General features: G+C 37.6%; 1 protein-coding gene across 5 annotated transcripts in view; it reads left to right on the top strand.

Moving 5' to 3' along the window:
- Adgrb3 (adhesion G protein-coupled receptor B3) overlaps positions 1-21,932 on the top strand; it is a 726,584-nt gene that overhangs the window by 303,991 nt on the left and 400,661 nt on the right. For all 5 annotated transcript variants that reach the window (NM_001106898.1, XM_087565138.1, XM_087565136.1 and 2 more), the window contains 1 exon segment: positions 13,178-13,372. In NM_001106898.1, coding sequence (NP_001100368.1) covers positions 13,178-13,372 — 195 coding nt within the window.

The following is a 21,932-nucleotide window of genomic DNA, read 5'->3' as shown; positions in this document are numbered from 1 at the left end:
TTGATGATCATTTAAATGTAGTCTAATTTATTCCATTGTGCATACAAATGTGCTTATATCTATACATAAAGGAGTTATTATATGGCTACATGAAACCTTATTTTATTATAAATATACATTTTATGTTAGATAAAAATGTTTATTTTATCATAATCACTTGTATGTTACATAAATATATACAGAAATGCACAATTCCAAATGTTCTATATAACCAAATAAATGTCAATTCTGTTGCTAACTTGATATATAAAAGTGGAGTAGATACCATTTAACTTTGAATATTTTGAGCGTTTTATATATATATATGTATATATATATACTTTTATACATAATGAGGGGTATAATATATACATTAATTTTATGACACATTAAAATATGTGAACATAATCTGTAACTGTCTTTACCTCTCTCACTGATTCAGACCATTGTATTTCAGAATTATAAACAAAACAATTATATCAATTAATTTTATGTGATATATCCTTTTCTAAAGTTAGATAGACTATGTTAATCAACTTGGGTTTTGTTTCTTTTTATTTGTATTTATTTGTTTTTCTTTTGTTTCATCATATAGGGGATTATTTTCAGGGATCCATACACTTTAGGCTAATGTTTACCAATGCAATAAGTATATCACCTGCTTTAAAAAAAAACCTAAATATGTCTGAATACAATTCTAATTGTGGCCATGAATAGAACATTGCAGAAATTAAATAAATAGTAAGCCTATCCTTATGAACTAGTTAGGAATGAAATTTTGAGTCCAATACTTGCAATATCAATCTTCACTGTCTCCTCTCACAGTGTTCTTTATTATCTACTTGAAGATGACCATGGGACTCACCTTGAGGACATGCTGCACAGAACTCTACAGTGTAGAGTAGATGATTTCGCATCAAAAACCTGTAGTAAATGTGTGCAGGATAATGAATGAGTTTTCATTCTTTGAGTGCTGTCCATCAAGAATGGACACAGATATACTCTAGAAAGTAGAAGAAATGAAGTCTCAAATTGCGCATCCTGTGAAAAGTGCACACTTAAAAAGCTAATAACCACCTGACATGCATAGGTCCTTGTTAAGAGAGCATCGTCAACTGAGGATTCTCCCTTAGTACAGGAAGTAAAGATCTTCATGATGCCGTCTACTTAGGTGAGGTGAAGAGTTAAAGTAACATCCCAGGCATGAGTGTTTCAAGACCCATTCTGCCTTCTTAAAGCCATACATGTCTGGGGTTTTGATGGGAAATCATCTGTTCTAGACTGTAGAGTTCTGTGCAGCATGTCCTCAAGGTAGTCCAATGGCCATTTTCAAGTAGAAAAATGAAGAACACTGTGACAAGAGATAACGAAGATTGATATTGCAAGTATTGGATTCAAAATTATGATTATATATAATGTGTATATTATGATATAAACATGGATATATATATATATAAATATACAGTCTACATATATGAAAACACAAGATTTAAGATGCATATGTACACAACCTCATGCTTGATGGTGTATCATGACCTTTATCTTTACATATTCAGTTTATATAAAATTGAGAATCAATGTGTGTTTTAAATGACACCTATCTTGCAGTCAGCCTCATTATCCAGAGTCTACAAAGTCAGCGGGAGATAGAAGAGAGATCAAGTTCTCTGAAACATCACACTCCAGTTATGCCCCTAAGCACAACTTTGAGAATCAAAGTTCAGTAGGGCTTATGATTTAGAACAGCTGAGGCTTCCATAAATCATAATTACTCTAGAGATGGTACAGAGTTTATCACTTCAATGTTTATCTTTGATAGATTTTATTTTATTTCATTTTTATATTTACAAGGCTAATTAAATTGGAATCAGTTTTTAATAGCATACTACCGGGTCTTATTTTAAATAAATAGGCTGATATTTTCTAACTTTTTAATGTATAAATTAACAGTACGTGTTGCGAACACACATAGGCACAGTGTGTGTGCTTCATAAATAAACAGCCAAAGACTAATTTCAAAATGGAATGTTTTTATCTATAAGCAGTATCTGAATATTTCTTAAGAACTCTCAATAATAAACTAGTTAAAACAAACAAAATTGGGTCAATAATCAGTTTAATGTATAAGATCAGTGATCAATCATGCTGAACAATTAGTCTGACTTCTTTAGTGATAAGAATCTTGCTGTTTCAGTCTTTATTGCCCTAATGCAAAACACAGCACTAAGCAGAGATGGTATCAATAGTCCAAAAATGCTTATTTTCTTATTTATAATAAGCTACTGGCCAACAAAGATTTCTGATATATACATTTTCTTTGTGATTATTAATCATTTAAAAATAATACAATTCATAATGTAGATGGAGTTTTTTCTGTCTGATAAACTTATAGAAATATGGAGTAATTAGTATCATTACATCATGATCTTCTTAGAACATTATAGAACAACTTAGTCATTATAGAACAACTCAGACCAACTAATATCTGTGAAGATCTGTTTAGAGACCTTATAAGATACAAAGTCATACCTAACAACCAAAATGCTATTCATTTAAACTTCCCAAACATATATACATACATTCATCTTTCATTCAAACTCTTCTCCTTACATGGACACACACACACACACACACACATACACACAGAGAGAGACAGAGATAGATAGACAGAGAGACAGAGAGAGAGGGGACATAGACAGGCACAAAAAGAGAAAGACAGAGAAATAAAGATAGACAGACACACACAGAGTGAAAGAGACAGAAAAAGGGACAGACACACCACACACACACATACACACACCGCATACACACACACACACACACACACACATGCACACACCACACAGAGAGAGAGAGAGAGAGAGACAGAGAGAGAGACAGAGAGAGAGAGAGAGACAGACAGACAGAGAGACAGAGAGAGAGGGGACATAGGCACAAAAAGAGAAAGACAGATAAAGATAGACAGACACACACAGTGAAAGAGACAGAAAAAGGGACAGACACACCACACACACACACATACACACACACACACACACGCACACACACACACACACACACAGAGACAGAGACAGAGACAGAGACAGAGAGACAGAGAGAGACAGGGGACATAGACAGGCACAAAAAAGAGAAATACAGAGAGATAAAGATAGACACACGCAAAGTGAAAGAGACAGAAAAAGGGACAGACACACCACACACACACACACACACACACGCACACACACACATACACACACATACACACCACACACACATACACACCACACACACACACACACACACACACACACACACACACACACACACACACACACACACTTGAAGAAACAGGCTTTTTGGATATGTCAGAACATATGTCCCTGCAAGGGAACAGATCTTATAGCAAAGGAGCACGTGTACCAAGGCTTTCTCCTTAATTCATCAGGCAGGTTTGTTACTCTTCTTTCCCTGGAAAGAAGTGGATGAGGCATAAAGGAGGCTGGAAAAGTCTAACAATTTTGTTCTAATGAAAGACCCTCTGTACAGAAATAGTAACTATAGGTATAGATTTTTTCTCTTAGAATTTCTTTTTTTCTTTTTCTTTTTTGTTTTATTGGATTATTTTTATTTACAGTTCAAATGATATTCCCTTTCCAGGTTTCCAGGACATAAGGCCCCTAACCCATTACCCTCCCCTTCTATAAAGGTGTTCCCCTCCCTATCCACCCCTTCCTTCCCTCCCCCCCAACATTCCCCTACACTAGGTACTTGGCAGGACCAGGGGTTTCTCCTTCCACTGGTGAACAACAAGGCCATCCTCTGCTACATAAGTCGCTGGAGCCATGGGTCAGTCCATGTGTACTCTTTGGGTAGTAATTTAATTCCTGGGAGCTCTGGTTGGTTGGCCCTGTTGTTCTTATGGGGCTGCAAGCCTCTTCAGCTCTTTCAACCCTTTCTCTGATTCCCCCAATGGGGATCTCATTCTCTTAGAATTCTGTTCCAAAGAACAAGCAATGGACCCTCCTCATACTGAAGGCTGCAATCACCCCCTCTTTGGAATTCTCCATTGTAAAACAGTCAAACTATTTTTCTGTTACTTTCTCTATTTTCCTCAGCATTTTGTAATACCCATTTTACATTCCCTATCATCTGGTGCCAATATCTGGATAATTTGTGTCTGGCTTGTTTCTCTTTTTTTTCCTTTTCTTTCTCCACTCCTACAGACAAATCTTCTGGCCTCTTTGCATATCTAACATTTTATATTCAATGTTTGGCAGTTCATCAATGTCATTGTAATGTCTTAAGACCATGCTCTGTTCAAGACAAAGCATTCCATCCTGTAATAATTAACTTTCTATCACTGTGATAAATCCTTGTTAAGGAAAAATGCTCATCTAGGCTCGTGCTTTCAATGGTTTCATTCCGTGGTTGATCCCATTGCTGGGAACATTCACTAGGCATGATAGAAGGAAGATGAAACAGAGTTGCTTACCTCATGGAGACCTAAACGCAGAAAGTGAGACAGGAGAGAATTCTAGAGGTCAGAAACTTTTCAAAGCATGATTACATTGATCTGCTTTACCTTAGTCACATCTTTTACCGAGTCCCAAAGTTCTGAATCAATCATGAATGTATCCATTGAAAAGATCAAGAACCATAATCCCGTTACCTCTTAATTATCATATCCACCAGCTGTGGACTGAGCATTCCACACGAGACCTTTTACGGGTGCTTCCTTGCACCTAGATTTCACCTCCTAATACTCCTGTCTGCTCCCAAGTGTGCTGTGAATTAGGGACCAAACCTTTAAACATGGACCTTAAAGGAACACTTCTCTCTGTTTGATACCCTTCTTTTCATTATTTCACTTACAGCATTTGGATTGACAGCATATGTTCAGCTATCCTGTTAGCTTTAAGCATGTAGAAAATGTACAATCCAGTTACCTTTTAAGTATTGTATCCACCTTCTACAAGGATACCTCATATACCCTTTCCTTGTTATTCTAATATGTTCAAGGATTGTGTTTTCATTCCAGTCAGGGGATGAGAGTGGATGGGACTTTTTGATGTTTTAGTAAGAGTGTGCATTAAATAAAGACAAGAGGTAGCAAAATAAAATGAGCAAAGGTTGACTTTTAATACCCAGTCACAGTCCACAGTTGCTTGGTCATTTGATTTGTGGCCTATGACAAAATAGTACATTTTGGTAGGAGAATGTAAATAGTCTATCACCCTTTATATAGTGGCTATATATAGTCCCATTATAAATCTTCAAAATGCATGAGACTAATGATCAAGATTTCTTGCACCTACGTTCCACCTCCTAAGGCTTTCATCTGCTCCTAATGGGCTAAGAATCAAGCCTTTTAAACACGGACTTTTAGGAGCACTTACCATCTGCTTAATCCCCCTTCTTTTATGGGCAGCTAATGTATAGATATCCTGTGAGCTTTGCTCGCATAGAAAATCTATATGTGACTATCATGGGTTTCTCACTCAGTGATCCAGATTTCTTCCCAACTTCCAATCCACTAACTTTCCTTAGGAGAAGACAGTGGCTACTTAAAGTTCTCTTACCAGGCAGATCATATGTGGAGGTCAGAGAGGAATATTCAGAGATTCATTCTCTCTACCATGTGGGTCTGTAGGCTCTAACTCACATACCAGACTTGGGAGCAGGTACTCGCTCAGCAACATCGCGGACACATACCTGTATTTTAAAGACATTCATCCTAACTCCTCTGCACTTAGGATACCATATTATGAGAAACCAAATAGATAGCCAAATCACTTAATAGCACTATAAAGTGGATGATTTTGATCTTTAAAATATGACACAGTCATTGAAGTAAAAGACATATATTCAGATGATTGCTTTATGGAAAGAAGTATCAGGTATAATTGTGTTTTAATTGAGGTCACTCAGAGCTGTGAGAACCTTTCATATAGCTTACACATGGACCGTAGGATTGCTGATGGAATAGCATATACGTTGTGGTGTATCCAGTGTATGACATGCAAGCAACATCTATGACAGACATTTTTAGTATTGACACAATTGAGGCCACAGTGGCAGGCAGTGGGCAGCATGAAATGGAAGATGGAGTAAAAGGCTTTACTGCAGAAATATGCCCACTCCATAAACCATGGCCAGCACGCACCACTGCTCTCCTTATAGACAGCAAGGAGGCTTTCTTCAGAAATATAAATCCCAACAATTTCATAAGCTATCCCATTCCTGAAACTGTTAAATTTTTCCTTTGAAGCAAATATCTCTCACTGTTGCAATCTCAACAAAAATAATTACTGATATTTATTATTTTAAAAGAGAATACTAAAATCACAAAAATCATTATTTGAATTATTATTTAAACAAACCAAACTCTTCTTGACAAACAGTTTTAAGGATAATTACACGTTATATTTCAAAATTGTTACTTTCATTCAAATATTTAGGAGTAACTCAACAACATAGTAGATTTCTTTTTCTTTTCTTTTTTTCAGAGCTGGGGATCGAACCCAGGGCCTTGCGCTTGCCTAGCTGAGCTAAATTCCCAACCCCCCATAGTAGATTTCTTAAAAGTTCTATACTTCTTATATTGTTCATCAGGAAAAAATATTTAAACTTTTTAAAATGTGAGGAATCAGAATAATAGTTAAATAGTTAAAATGTTTTTGGTAATTTTTGATTAAAATGTATTATGAACTATAGGCTAATCATGATAATACCTCAGAGATAGTTTGACTCAGACTGCTTTCAAGAAATTCTTGGTATCAGCACTATTTAGGTGCTCTGAAGTCCAGGTACACAGCTAATCTGAATGGGTTACCTGTAGAGCAGTGGATATCTATGGTAACTATGAGGATCATGCTAAACTTAAATATCTCATAAAACATTTCTAGGCCCATACCGGCCATGTAGAAGGTACTTGGTAAATTATATAACATACTTTTCCTATATTTATTTTTAAAAGATTGAAAGTAAATAACTATAACTCTAGACACAATTTTCAGGATCAGAATTCCAAATTCCAAAATTTCCCACCCAATCACATCTGTGGATTTCTTTTAATAATTAAATTTATGTCTATTTTTGACTTTAAAATTATGGCACTCACTCCATTCTGTTCCCTTTCTCCAAACCTCCCATATACAATTCCTTTCTGTCTTTCAAATTTATGACCTCTTTTTTTCATAAATTGTTGAATACACACACATGCAAACATATACACATATACAAATACACAACATATGTATATGTGTGTGTCTAAATGGAGAAATACAACCTGCTCAGTCTATGTAATATTACTTATATGCATATGTTTTCAAATCATTTGGTATTGGATAACCAATTGGTGTGTTCCTCTCTCAGGAATATTATTTCTAAAAGACAATTCTATCAGGTAAATGTTCTCCAATATCACATATCCCTTTGCATTGAATGGTCATCAGCTGCCACCTTTAACTTTCAAATGCTTCAGTGGTACAGTTGTAGAGAGAAAAGGGAAATCTTTCTTTCGTCTCTCTTCAGTTTAGCAGGCATATTGAACAGGTCTGTGTGACAGACTACAGAGCAGAGATTATAGGGTGCTCAAAGATGATTGTATGCTCCAAACCCTTCAGGAGTTCAGAGTCTAGTAGAATGGATAAGATAATACGAAAACATGACAATGATGTAAGGCAGATCGAGATTACTTCCAGGAGGCACAAAAGTAGAGATCATGTCATGATTACACTTGTCTGTGTACATTTCACAGAGCAGAAAAGAAATGGAACAATTTATCCAGAAGACTTTGCAACAGCGTGTGAAATTAGGGAAGAGAGTAAGTCCGGAAGCAAAGATAAAATTCATGTCATATCTTATGGAAGTGGTAAATCGTTTGGATACGATGGCACTAGAAGATTAGCAGATATTTCGGAATTGTAGGTTACACAAAGCCAACTTTCAGGGGTCAGGCTGAATGATGACTGGTTATTTTCATAAGCAAAATTATAGCTGAGCTGAGAGAGAGAGAGAGAGAGAGAGAGAGAGAGAGAGAGAGAGAGAGAGAGAAATCTGTACATACAAGAAGTGAAAGGGGAAACAAAACCAAAAACAAAGAAAAAAGAGGGCCAGTTACAGAGGGAAGCTATGGGAATGTCAGGTTATATGTGAGCTTTGGGCAATTGCTGGAGGTTAAGATTCAAAACTGCTCCTGGGAATGCTTTCAAGATGACCTACTACTGGACAGGAATTCTGCTAGGGATCTTAGCAACAATCAGATACCCTGTTGCTACCCTAGCCTGATAGTCAAGTAAAACCATGGGAACTCTTTGACCTAGGGCATCTCTATGAACTGTGTGACTGAGAGAATTTGGGAAAGGGAAAGGAAAAGAAAATATCACATTTTATATACTTGGAAGTTCTAGTCTGAACTTAGAAGGAATGGAATTAACAAGATAATCAGCAGGGATCGAGACAGGAACATGGATCTGCCTGCCTGGGGGCTCCACTGCTAGAGAACCACACCTGCTACTACAAGATACCCCACAAACCAAAAGAGGAGAACATTCCACGGGTTTACAAGAATTGTCCATCGTACTAGCGACATCCCATGGGTGAAAACCCCGGACAGGTAGAAATCAGGAGAGCTGGAGAGGTATATATGCACGCAAAAAGGGTATTTGCCTAAAAGAGGAGATGAGAGAAAAAAATGGAAGTCATGGTTAAATAACAGAAGAGAATGTAAACATTAGCATAACATTTATTAATATGTTATCAAGCTTTTCATTGCTGTGGCAAAGACCTGAAGAAGCATCGTCTTGCGAGAGGGAAGAGTGGCCTGACTCAGTTTCCTGCCATGGATGTCTGGTATGATTGCCGAGCAATGAACTTCACGATTATGACTGGGAACTCAGGACACAGCAAGTCTTCCCTTCCTGTGGCAAATAGAAATTCAAGAATACAGACGGGAATGTGCCAGTGACAAGAAATTCCCCAAACACACTCCCAGTGACATTTCTAAAACCACATTTCACCAAGCCTTCTAAAACCTTCTAATAACTTACGGTACCTCTCAAAATCCCAGCATGAGCTAGGAATCATCTCGTACTTGAGCAGGGGTGGGTAAGAGGGATTTTATATTCAAAGTATGATGTAACAGGATATATTGTCACTGTGATCAATAATTAGAGTAGATGGCCAATTAAAGCCAGACAAAGAAATAATTACTGCACTGGATGTAAGAGACCAGTTCTAGACCAGTATGCATTATCTAATCAAAGAGAATTGGAAATTGAATCCTGGAGAAGTGCAACCTATTAACACAGTCACCACAATGGGACTGTCTCTCAGTTTTACAGACAAATCAAATGATCCTAGAAAACAGAATCCTTTCCAATACTCCTAAGTAACAAGTGGTAGACTCACAATTACAAGATCGGTTTTAGAACTGCAGCTCTTCTGGACACTCAGTAGATAGAAGGATTTCTTAGAATAATTGTACAGTGTGCTCACAATCAATAAACTAGACAGCGCCTTGCAAGTGAACGAGTCTCTCAGAGCACTCTTTCTTCTCGGTGTCAATGCCATGAATTGTCTACACCGGAATGTAAAAGCATTGCAAGTATTTGCCCCGTATTTTGTGTTTTTTTTTTTTGTAACAACGTCAGGAAAGATGCTAATTAATGCCAATTCTGAGGGCTAGAATGATCCAAACAACCATTTGTTAAGAACTGGACCGAGCACCGCTCATTCCGCCTAAGCCTGCTCAGCAGCCGAGGGATGGTAATGATGCTAATTTAATACTGACTCAGGCTAGAAGTGATGCTAACACAGATGGGAAATGCTGGCTTTCCTAGCCCTGGGGATGGTCCATCCACTGTCTTCTATAACTAACTGTTGGCTTTCCTAACTCTGATTGGAAGGTCCATCCAGTGCCTTCTATAAGTGTTGGCTTACCTAGCTCTCTGATTAGATGGTCCATCCAGTGCCTTCTATAACTGTTTCTATTGCAAACTGAATTCATGCCTGAATGCTTTATTCTCAAAGGTTCAAATTAATTTTGTGATGCTCCGTCTTGAGGGAAAACACCCATACGATCCATAGCATATACATCTCCTCAGACAGAGCATAGAGTATCAAATAACAAATGAAGGAGGTCAAACCTCAGGCCCAGTGATAGCTATTGTGATTCTGTTCCATCTAAGTCCTTAGCCCCTCTGAATTGCACGTGTCGGTGCAAAACAGAAGACTGAACTTGTAGCATTTTCAGGCTAGGTTCCCTTCCAAAACCTCTCTATAACCCCTCTACTGAGACACACTTTCCAGCCTCCATGTTATGTATCTCTGTGAATTGAGAGGATTATTTATCACATGCTGTAGATGTGGTTGGTGCTGTTGGTACAAGTGGTTGGTGTTAGCAGTATGTAGAAATCAGTTACAGTGACGCCCATTTTCACTGGCTTACTCCTATGATCTAATGATGACAGAAGCATAGAAGAGGATGCATTCATTCAACCACTTAATTCACTCATTCAGTCTCTGATGAATGAAGTCATCTCAATGACAAAATTATAACAGTCAACCAAATGAAAAAAATTAGGTAAAGTTAAACACATTTCACTACGATAAGGTAATTGGGAAGCACCAAAAAAAAAAAAACAAAAAACAAAAAAACAAAAAAACAAAAAACAAAAAACAAAAAAAAAAAGCACACTAGTTTAAACAGAGGGAAAGCAAATGAAAAGGTCCCAGAAGAGGGGTGTATTCTTCTGTCCTTGAGGTAAAGGAAAGATGGGTGACTAGGGTACTGAAAACAAGGGTGAAGATGCTACAAGTCTTGAGTCCTACCATGAGGTACTCAGTTCATGATGGAGAAATGCTTCCTTGTATATTTTCTATAACTGTTCATCTCTGGTTCTTATCAGTTCATTTGAACTTAAAAATGTTTCTGAGAACCCTTTACTACATAAATATGTTTGGAGAGATTGTAAACTATCTCCTATTAACGGAAGCCTGTATACTTCAAACCCTGGGCCATCTTAGCTCAAGCTGTTCTGTCTCCATTACACTGTAGAGGTCTAATTTAGTGTGTTACAACTGAGTCCACTTTGATGGATCTTTGCTGTTCTCTGTGCTATGATTATTGGAACATAAACTGTATTGTGGTATACCAGTGAGCGCTTGTCTGGTGTGTAAATGTGTGTGTGTGTGTGTGTGTGTTATGATTTAACATGTTAGTTTCATACCACAGGAAATGACATTGTAACTTCAGAAAGATGAATAACACATGATCAGGAATGTGATAAGAATGTCATAGTATAAGAGAAAACACAAAAAAGGAATTTATTAACGTTTGTCTATCTAGAAACATAAAGAATGAATCTGAGTGCTTTGTAAGAGATAAAGAAATAAAATAGAATATACTGAATATACTCATGTGTGTGTGTGACACACGCAATAACAGGAAGCATGCAACATGTGACCAAAAATGGAAAATTACAAATATTTCCCAGTAATTTAGCAACAGAAGATAACATCAGTGTGGCTGTGTGGAATGGTATACCAGTGAGCTGTCCATCCATTTCTCTCTCTCTCTCTCTCTCTCTCTCTCTCTCTCTCTGTGTGTGTGTGTGTGTGTGTGTGTGTGTGTGTGATGATTAAGCATGTTAGTTTCATGCCATAGGAACAGAACTGATGTTGAGACTACAGCTAAACAAAGACAAGAACAATGTGTCATAACAACACTCCAGGTATTAAGACTGCAAGATGGCTCAGAGGTCAATGTGTGTGCCACTAAGTCCCAAGACCTGAGTTCCATTGCTGGTTCCCACATGGTAGAATGATAAACAACTTGTACAAGTTTTCTGCTTGCCTCCACATATATTCCACAGGAGTCATAGGAGTCACAGGAGTCACACACACACACATGCACACACACACACATGCACACACACACACACAAGTATAATTATATACATGTGTGTATGTGTGTGTGTGAAAACAATTTATACTTATAAGCAATGGAGAATTTAGAAAAATAACAGTTTTTAGAAATATAACAATAGAAATCTTATGCTTTTAGAAAATATCAGTGCACTTTGATATCCATAATTTAAAGGATTTGGTGATGTTTATTAATTAAAAATTGATAATCACAGCTAGTAGAATTTATTATTTTGAATATCTCTCTGGAACATGTTGTCTTGTTTTGTCATTTTACAGTCAGTTTAATTACAGATTTAGTGTTATTATGGCAAAGCCTCTTTGGATGTTTGCCCTCCCCCTTTCCTACATTATTATATGGTGTACACAGCTATCTCTTCTTGCACTATACGGTCAGCAGCACATGAAGAATGACAGCCAGTTCTTCGGTCATCAGACTAACTGAAATGATACATCTCTAACGTTCCTTCTCCTACTGAGGGTGTTTTGTTCTTTTGTTTGTTATGACACCATCATTTTTAGATAAAGAAAGCTAACACTGTCTAACTTTCTATTGTGTCATAATAGGCCTCAAATGTTTCCAGATTTTTTTTAAACTGAGGAGATTGTTGTGTGACAAGTCTGGGTGTTCTTAATTGTGAGTGTGGTCATTATGTCACCTGAACTTGCCTGGAACTCATTAAGTAGCCCAGGCTGGTCTTTTACAATCCTGCCTCAACTTCCCACTTGCTAGGATTTTAATTATGTGCTACTTCTTTCTCTTTTGTGTGGGGATATGTGGTGTCTGTGGGAGCAAAGCCAGAGCCTTATTCTCTACAGAAGCCCTCAGCCAGTGAGATCCATCTCTATGTCCTTCTCGGAGGGTAAAGCAGATAGTACCCAAGTTGATGCTAAGAACAAACACTATAAAGTATTTCATATTTTCTCTGTTCCAATCATACACTCCTAAATAATTTCCCAGGCTTGTCACATGTGTAATTTTCAAAAATTTTCTAATCTTAAAATATATATTTCTCCAGTGTATGTATTGCCCATGTATTCTAATTGAAAGCAAGAAGTCTGTCAATTCTGACAAAGATAGACAAACTTTCATATTAGTTCTTGTGTTGTGGTTTGTTAAGCCATTAAACTGTAGGAGATATAAAAACATTTACTGGTTTTTAATCCTAAGTATCCCAAGATTATTTTAAAGTTTACTGAACAGTTTAAATGTAGTTGCTTGGTGAGGACATGCACAGAAATCGTAGTGGAGATTCTGATGTGTTTTCTGTTCTCTTGACTATAACAGATTAAAGAGCACCTTGCGAAGGGGCAGCGGATGCTGGCAGGTGATGGAATGTCCCAGGTCACCAAGACACTATTGGATTTAACCCAGAGGAAAAATTTCTATGCAGGTGACCTTCTGGTGTCTGTGGAAATCCTGAGAAACGTGACAGACACGTTTAAAAGGGCAAGTTACATCCCTGCATCTGATGGCGTCCAGGTAAGGGAGAGTAAGCCTGAAGGTCAAGACAGTATAAATGCGGATCATCATTTGTTCCCCGTCCCTACCCCAGACACCAGTGCAGTCTCCTTGGAGGCAGCTGAGCTGGAGGGAAGGCATGATCATGGCTTCATAGAAACATCTTTACTGTGTATAATGTGCACTCTGTCAGTGAACTCAATTCCCTTAACAATGCTGTACCTTGGTATCCTAGCCATAAAACGCTCCCATTAAAGCTCAAGGAAAGTCCAAATGAGTGTATGTGTGAAGGTGCTGTGAGCCTTCGGATAAAAAACATTATTGCAAATTCAAGGTGGTATCATGGACATTTTACTCCCACACTTAATATCGCCATCTTGCCATAGGAGGCTATTAAAAGTAAATTAGGTGATATGAAAGTGTTTTAACTATAGGATGCAGAGAAGACATAATGTAACATTTGTGTGGGGACTTTTTTTTGAAACATGGAAAGCATATTTAGCATTGAGATGTAGTGCCTGGAAGTATAAGGCACATAGAGAATTCTTTTAGATGGGAAAATAAGAAACTCAGCAGCCCCACGCAGCCCTTTTAACCTTGCCCTGGAAGACTGTAGAGGAACATCGTTTACGTCCATAATAGAGCCAAAGTCCTCACCCACAGGAATTTTGCCTTCACCATTAAAATATGGTATGGCAAACAGTATTTTTAATGCAATGCCACCATGTACTTCAGACTAACTCCTTTTCTGCTGTGGACCAAAATGTACTCCTGCTATGTTGATCTCTGCACTACCAGAAAAAAAAAATGCATTTCTACTACCTTTAAAAAAGGTCATTAAAATAAAAGCCAGAATTGTTGGATTAGGTATTAGTCTTGTTCACTCCACTCATTTGTGAGTTTGATTATGAAAGGTGAAGGAGGGGGGTGTTAGTTTTTGGATTTCTTTGGGGGTGGTTGTTGGGCTTTGCCACAATTAACTATGGAGTAGGTGAGGAAAGGTTGTTTGACTGATAGAGCCATCCATTCATAACACCAATGCATTGATCCGTATTCAAGTGTAAAGATTACTTAGCTGGTCCAACAGTCAAGTCAAAGTTTATGTATGACAGAATCATCCAGGCTAAGTCCCATACTGAATCACCAGTATCTGCCACGTGAATGGCTTCTAAGTACCTGTGCTTACTCACAGGGCCAAGGTCACCTGATGTGGCCAGGAAGAATTAAATCAGGCTGTGTTGGAGGGCCCACAACACAATGGAGGCTGTGACCATTTTATTGAGAGCAATCTTTTTTACTCCTTTATCAGAAGCAGAATATAATGGGGATTTTCAGGATGAATAGAGTTATAGTTCCCAGGATACGATGAAGGTTGCAAGTTATAAAGAGTACACAAGATTAATATCTAAGACCAATGGTCCTGTCAAGTTCCCACGCTTCCTTGACCACTATAGGAATATACAAAGAAACACAAAGTGGCCTGAACACTTTAGAGTACATTCATCTCTCAGGAACTAGAAGGCTTCCCGTACTCAAACCTGCAGACCTCTGACACACACCTCTCAAGGTAGCTGGGCCAAGCCAACTCCATAGTTCCCTGCACAAGGCAATGATAGAAGAGGTTTGGAGAGAAAATTAAAATTATTTAAGTATTTTGAAGGTAGTACTTTGCTTATAAAAGTGGTCTAGTCTATTCTTTTAAGAAATTAAGCCACGTGTATCTTTACCCATTCGAAAATTCCTATTAGCACTGACATAAAAATATAGTGTTTAAAGTTCTTGACATCCAATATAGTAAAATATATTTTTAGAAAGGTGAGACATATGTTCATAGAAAATTTACCACATAGAACAAAACATTAAAGTCTCTAATCTGGAAAAACTATAAGGCCTGGAAATTTTCAGTGCTAATGTTCAAAAGATTAAGACTGACAGATTACATTAGAAGAATATTTTTTTCCTTTTTGTTTTTTTTGAGACACTGTCTAACTAATTATCCTTCCTTGGCCTGGAATTTACTATGTACACCAAGCTAGCATTGAAGTCAGATACTTGTGTCCCTCTGCCTCTCAACTCCTGGAGTAAAAGGTGTGTGCAAGCAGACCATGGTGGGGAAATGTTGTTTAAGCTGCTTATCATAGTACTTCAGTCATCAGTTAACTAACTGTCTGGTCATGAAATTAGTTGTGTTGACTTAAATAAAATAAAGCAGTCTTCTTGGGTCTTTACTGTAATCTAAGGCATGATCCTCTATTACCTCCCCGTCCTCTTCATTTCTCTACAAGTACGCAGACTGCTAACCACATTAGTGTCTTCCTCCTTCCTTCACACAGAGAGGAGTACCATCTCTCTGTTTGTCTGTCTATCTGTCTGTCTTGTATCTATCCAGCTCCCTGCTATATCCCCCATCATCTTCTGGAATTCTCCTTTTATATATTAACCTCTCCCAATCCTTGCTCAAAACTTACAAGCCTTTTCAAATGCTCAATTATCAAGCCTCCGAATTCTGTTAGAAATTAATCTTGGTTTCCTCAAATGTTTCAAAAACGTTTACCTCTTGTATTATCTAATATAACGCAATTTGCATATACCCACTGTCATATATACTTTGCTTTGCTTTGTTGTAAACTCAGGTCGATGGCTGTATTTAATATCCCCTGCACTTTATATAAACGTCAACTTGCTGTGTCTGAGATCTCCTGGGCATTTCAGATGGCATGACAGTTCTGGTTTAACATAGTATAAACTAATTTTATGCTGAAATGTAAGTGGACATGCATTTTCAGCTCTTCAATATAAAATTACCAGTTGCTTGGCAATACTTATAACATATAACATCGTCTAGATTCCTTCACCTTACTTTCCTGGGGGTGGGGGTGTTGGTCTCTGTCTTACAAATCCTTTTTTAGCCATTCCTTCTTTGATAACCCCAGTGTTATTCTAAGCCAGCCTCTAATCATCTCAGCCTAGTTATTTTTGTAGACTCTAGACTTCTTGTCTTAATCTAAATTTGGACCCATGTTGCACACCGTCCTCTTATTAAGGATCCTAGAACAGCTTTTGTTCTGTCAGCGGAACTTCCAGGCTCCTTGAATGACAGCCCTTGGTGTCTAGTACACTATGGATGGTGCTCATTACATGCTGATCCTGTTCAGGCATGGGAGGCTCTAGCACACAGAGCACCATTCGAGGCAAGTTAAGCACATTGCCTCCCAGATGTGCTGCATGTTCTTGGCTCTGTGGCCTTATTGACTCTCCCTTCAGACGGCCTTAGTCGGTCTTGACCTTGCAAATAAATCCGAGTCCTATGGGTTTCAGAAACCCATTGTATCCTCTCCTCTGCATCTCATGACACCCTGGCTCTCAATGGAGAATTTTCTGGGCCAAAAAATAAGAAAGTTGTTGGGTCTTAGCAATGTTCCAGACCATCTCCTGAAATGAATTTCATGTAGACTTCTGACTATGCAACACACTTAACATTCGTTGAGTTAGTTACAACAAAAACTAAAAATCAGAATAATGAAATAATTGTCCCTGGTTTACTTTGATCTCCTCCCCTGTCACCCCTAAAATTTAGAAAGTTGGCAGGCAGGTTTGCTTAAACTGCACACCAAGGTTGCTTTCTTTTGAATACAGGTAAGTGGAAAACATCTGGTTTGAAATGGCTTGAAATGCTGACATCAACAAAAAATGATTTGATGTGTTAATAAAAATAAGAATATCACCATCACCTGTTACAGTGTTATCAGGGCTGCAAACATCTCCATGGCATTCTGCATGCATCTGAGTTTCAAAAGCCTATGAGCACATTATATTCTTAGATTGTATTTTGATTTGCATAATAATTACAGTACAGTATTGCTGTAGAAAGTATTTAATCTTGACCTGGCTTTTCTTTTCTTTTTTTTTTTTAATTTTTTTTCCTCCATCTTTAATAACTTGGGTCTTTCTTATTTATATTTCAATTGTTATTCTCTTTCCAGGTTTCCAGGTCAACATCCCCCAACCCCTCCCCCTCTCCTTCTCTATGGGTGTTCCCCTCCCCATCCTCCCCCCATTACCGCCCCACCTCTAACAAGTTTGCTGCTGGCATTCGCCTATGTATTTGCCATATTCTGGCTGTGTCTCTCAGGGGAGATCTACATCTGGTTCCTGTCGGCCTGCACTTCTTTGCTTCATCCATCTTATCTAGTTTGGTGGCTGTATATGTATGGGCCACATGTGGGGCAGGCTCTGAATGGGCGTTCCTTCAGCCTCTGTTCTAAACTTTGCCTCCCTATTCCCTCCCAAGTGTATTTTTGTTCCCCTCTTAAAGAAGGAGTGAAGCATTCGCATTTTGGTCATCCTTCTTGAGTTTCTTTTCTATTCTGTCTTAGACCATTTATTTCCAGGATAAAAACCACACCCAAACTTCGTATTTCCAATAAGCCATAATCACCACTAAAGATTGGCAGATACTACCCTCTATGCTATTAGAATCGATTTCCTATCCATAACTCCGAGTTATTACTTACTACTTACTATGTTTCCTCTGGGCTGTGCTTAACTCCAATTGACCAGCTTACAGAGCCACGTTCTCTTGAGTCTTATCCCCATAGCATGGAGGCTTCTCCTTCCCCCTCCTGCACTGTTCTTTCTCGTGGTTCTCCTCTGATCCCAAGCATCTTTTGCACAGAATCGCTCATCTCTGGGACAACCAGGTCTTGGGAGCCTGAGCTTAGCATTACAATAGCTTCAAAAAGACCAAATCTCAACACAGGATCTGAAACATCCATGGAAATATTTTTAATGGAAAATCCATAAAACGACTAACTTACCATGAAATGTATGAAATATGTAAATCATATTTCATCCGCCCATAAGAAACTTGCAGCTTTCAATGTAAATAAGATATTTTGTCTTTGTACATTTTAAAGTGTGTATGTGGGGAGTGGGGCTGTGCTTTGCTAGCATGTAGGCCTGTGTATCGAGTGTCTGCAGTTCCTGAAGAAAAGAGAAGGCATAGTATGCCCTAGAGCTGGAAGCATGAATTGTTGTAGACCATAGTATGTGGGCTGGAAACACAGCCAGTAAGCTTAACCACTGAGCCATCTATCGTTCCACTTCGTTTACATTTTGAAACTTTTCTTTTTAATGTGTTTCTTAACAACTTCATAAACTGGAATATTGATTTCCTGCTAAAGAATCAATAAAATTATGAGGTAAAATATTATTCATATTACTTAAAATACCATTAGGATCACATCAACCATCCTTAGGTTGTCTTTAGAATGAATGTCCTTATTATGACTCATGAAAAAGTTTGCCACCTTTGACAAAAAGTTAGGAGCAAGCGAACTATAGACCTCATCTACTTATTACGCCTTAATACTATGGAGACTTCCCCTATTGTATTAAGATCACCAGGGCTTGACAAACATTATAGTTTGATTATCTAAAGTACAAATTATAATTATCATTAATTTTGAAGCAAGCCATTGCTGGGTCCCCTTCTCACTAGGGTACATCATTCTAAGTAAGAAATACCCAATTTAATAAAGATGGAAAAAAAAGACAAAAAATTAGTTACTTATTTTTAACAAGTAATACAGCTAATTCCAAAACATGACCACCACCCCCCCATTGCTGTCTGTCCTTGACAGCTGCACATTAATGTCAACCATCACATATATACAATACCTAGCCTTTAATTTTAATGTCAAAAATCCAAAACACCACAAGAAAGAAGCATCACCATATAACCAAGTAAATAGTTCATGGGAATGTTAGTATTGTGGGTAAAACCTCACCAGCTCTTCAGGAGGATAATGTAATATGTTAGGTGCCAGGCATAGTGGCATGTGGAACAATGAAGCTCCTTATAAAGCTGTATATTTCCATCTTTGGGTATGACAAATAAACTATGCTTCACCCTGGATGAGATGATGGCAACACTGATATACACGACCAGCTTCTGTCTTTCTAACAAAGAAGAGCTGATGTGTGAAACTGATCCACAAGGCCTCATTTTCCCTTTAAATGAGATACTAACATTGAAAAGGATATATTTGTATGTCCTAGAATGAAAAGATATAGTATCCTTCTTAATTTTGACTTCCACAAGTACCTTTTCCTTTTCCTTTCTTTTCATTTCTTTTCCTCCAAGCCCCCTACACTTGGTCAAAACTCCCAGCACACAGTGACTACTCTATATGTCGCATACTTACAATTCCTCAACTGACGTATATTCTTCGAGGTTTGACTCAAGGATAATTTCTTCTGAAAGGTCTTCTCACCAACTTCTATCCATGACTTGAATTTTTACCACTCCTTTGGCCTTTTAAAGCTTTAGCTTATTTAGCACTCACATATCACATTGCTGCTAGAGTTATGTCTGCCTTCTGTCACGAATTTTAATCTTATTGAGAGATAAATGTGTCCTTAGAGCTATACCAACACGAAGCAGAGTGCATAGTAACCACTCAGATATTCATCCAAATAATTAACAAATAAACCAAAGTAATATTAATATTTGGAGAATTTACATGATTTGTCATACACACACAGCTCAATCCAATTCAGAGACAGTAATGTCTTTATTTATAATATTTTAGTCATTAGAAAAACTCACACCAAGTCTTATCCTATCTAGAGAGGATATAGTCTGCAGCCTCACATCTTACCAGGAAGTATAGTGCCAAAAAGTGAAAACTTGAAACAAACAAGTTCTTATTTGGTGATTATGTAGTATCCACTTCAGTATTTCCATGCATGCCCATATCCCCACAATATAAAGGTAGAGCAGTATAGCTGATTCTCATTATTGTTAGATAATAAACAGTAAGTATTGAACTGACACTGAATCACTGGTTCCTAGTCAATGATAAGATTACGTTTCTTTGAGACTCTGGTCACAACATGTTCATGAATTGATCATATTAACATTGATTATTGTGTCTACCTACTAAAAGATATCCAAATTAAGCTCTTTATGAAGCACACTTGTTCTTCAGACCATGAGAGAACTCTTTATTATACTATACTATTACACTATACTGTGGCCATTTTAAACAGTGAAACTGTGTATGTGTGTGCTTATGTGTGTGTGTGCATGTATCTGTGCACATTGTTTGTGTGCATGTGTTGCATGTGTCCATACATATATGTACACACACACATACAACATGGTACCACATAGATCATTCAAACATCACTTGTTCACAGAATGAGGAGTGAAACAAAAAGTGAAGAGAGCATGGACATTTTAGACCCCAGCTAGGAGCGTGTGCTTTGGTCAATCAAAATTGTACACATCTCTAAACATGTCTGAGATCAACCATAATAACATTGTGTTATTAATTTGTGGTGACACTTCCATCTAGCGTTTCAATAGCTTATGAATAATTTAGATCGTATATGTCTATTATTCAGGATTGTTGAGGCACTGAAGGCCTCAACAATACATGATTTACAAAAGAGTCCATATACCATTATTGTCAGTATTTTAATTTGTAAGGCAAACCTTGCTCTCAAACTGCTTAAACTGCCACAAGGGAAAATATGGCATGGATATAGCTCGATTGGAGTTATACATAAGATATATTTAAGTGTAATATGTCCTAATTATAGGAACAATTCTAGCACTTCCCAATTCTAGCAATGTACAGGTCTGAACTCAGTAGTAAATGAAGTAGTATTCATGGGCATGTTAGGACAGGAAATTTTTTAGAAAACAGGAAATGTCCAGAAATAATAAATCATCAGACTGAATTATCGAAAGGAGAGCAGTTGTATGAACATTAAAATCTCAGACCAAGCTTTGTTAGATACAGGCTGCGTGATAGGCTATGTAGCTTCTAAAGGCAGGAGAGTGAAGGCCAAGACAGGTTTTTATTATTCAAGTTTTATGGTAAAATCCAGTGCCTTGTGGGTACCTAACCAGCAAGGCTCAGCTGCGTGTCCCCATAATCCAATTTAAAAAATTATGTAGTAAAAATAGGGAATGGAGATTTGGAAAATGTGGCTACATTAAGATGAACATATAAAAATCCAATGGCCCCCAAATCCCTTTTTAGGGTTTGCTGATGAGAGTCCAAGAAAAGAACTGGGCAAGATGTGAATTGCCCATTATTGTCTTTATTCCACAATGTCCTGCAAGGTCCCTTACAAAGTAGTCAGAACTGTGAGAAGCCCTTTTCTGGCAGACAGAATCCCTCTCTGGATTATACCATGCCCTCAGCCATGACTTTCCCCAGCATGGAATGCTTAAGTGAGTCTTAATTAAGAAATCCATTGATTTATAAGACTAGTCCAAGGAAATATTAAATTTCTATTTGTGTATCCCTTCTCCCATCAGAGAAATGATATTTGGACTTGATTCTCTGTAGAGATGGCTCAGAGGCTAAGAGCACTGTCTACTCTTCCAGAGGCTCTGAGTTCAATTTCCAGCAACCACATGATGGTTCACAACCATTTATAATGGGATCTGGTGCCCTCTTCTGGCCTGCAGGCATACATGCAGGCAGAATGTTGTATACATTATAAATAAATAAATCTTTAAAAAAGATTCCTAAATATAAATGTTATTTTTAGAAAAAAAATA

The sequence above is a fragment of the Rattus norvegicus genome, chromosome 9 (genome assembly GCF_021556685.1).
Source record: "Rattus norvegicus strain SHRSP/BbbUtx chromosome 9, alternate assembly SHRSP_T2T, whole genome shotgun sequence".
In the NCBI taxonomy this organism is placed as follows: domain Eukaryota; kingdom Metazoa; phylum Chordata; class Mammalia; order Rodentia; family Muridae; genus Rattus; species Rattus norvegicus.
The sequence above is the reverse complement of the archived record's forward strand: the minus strand, read 5'-3'. Positions and strand labels throughout refer to the sequence as shown.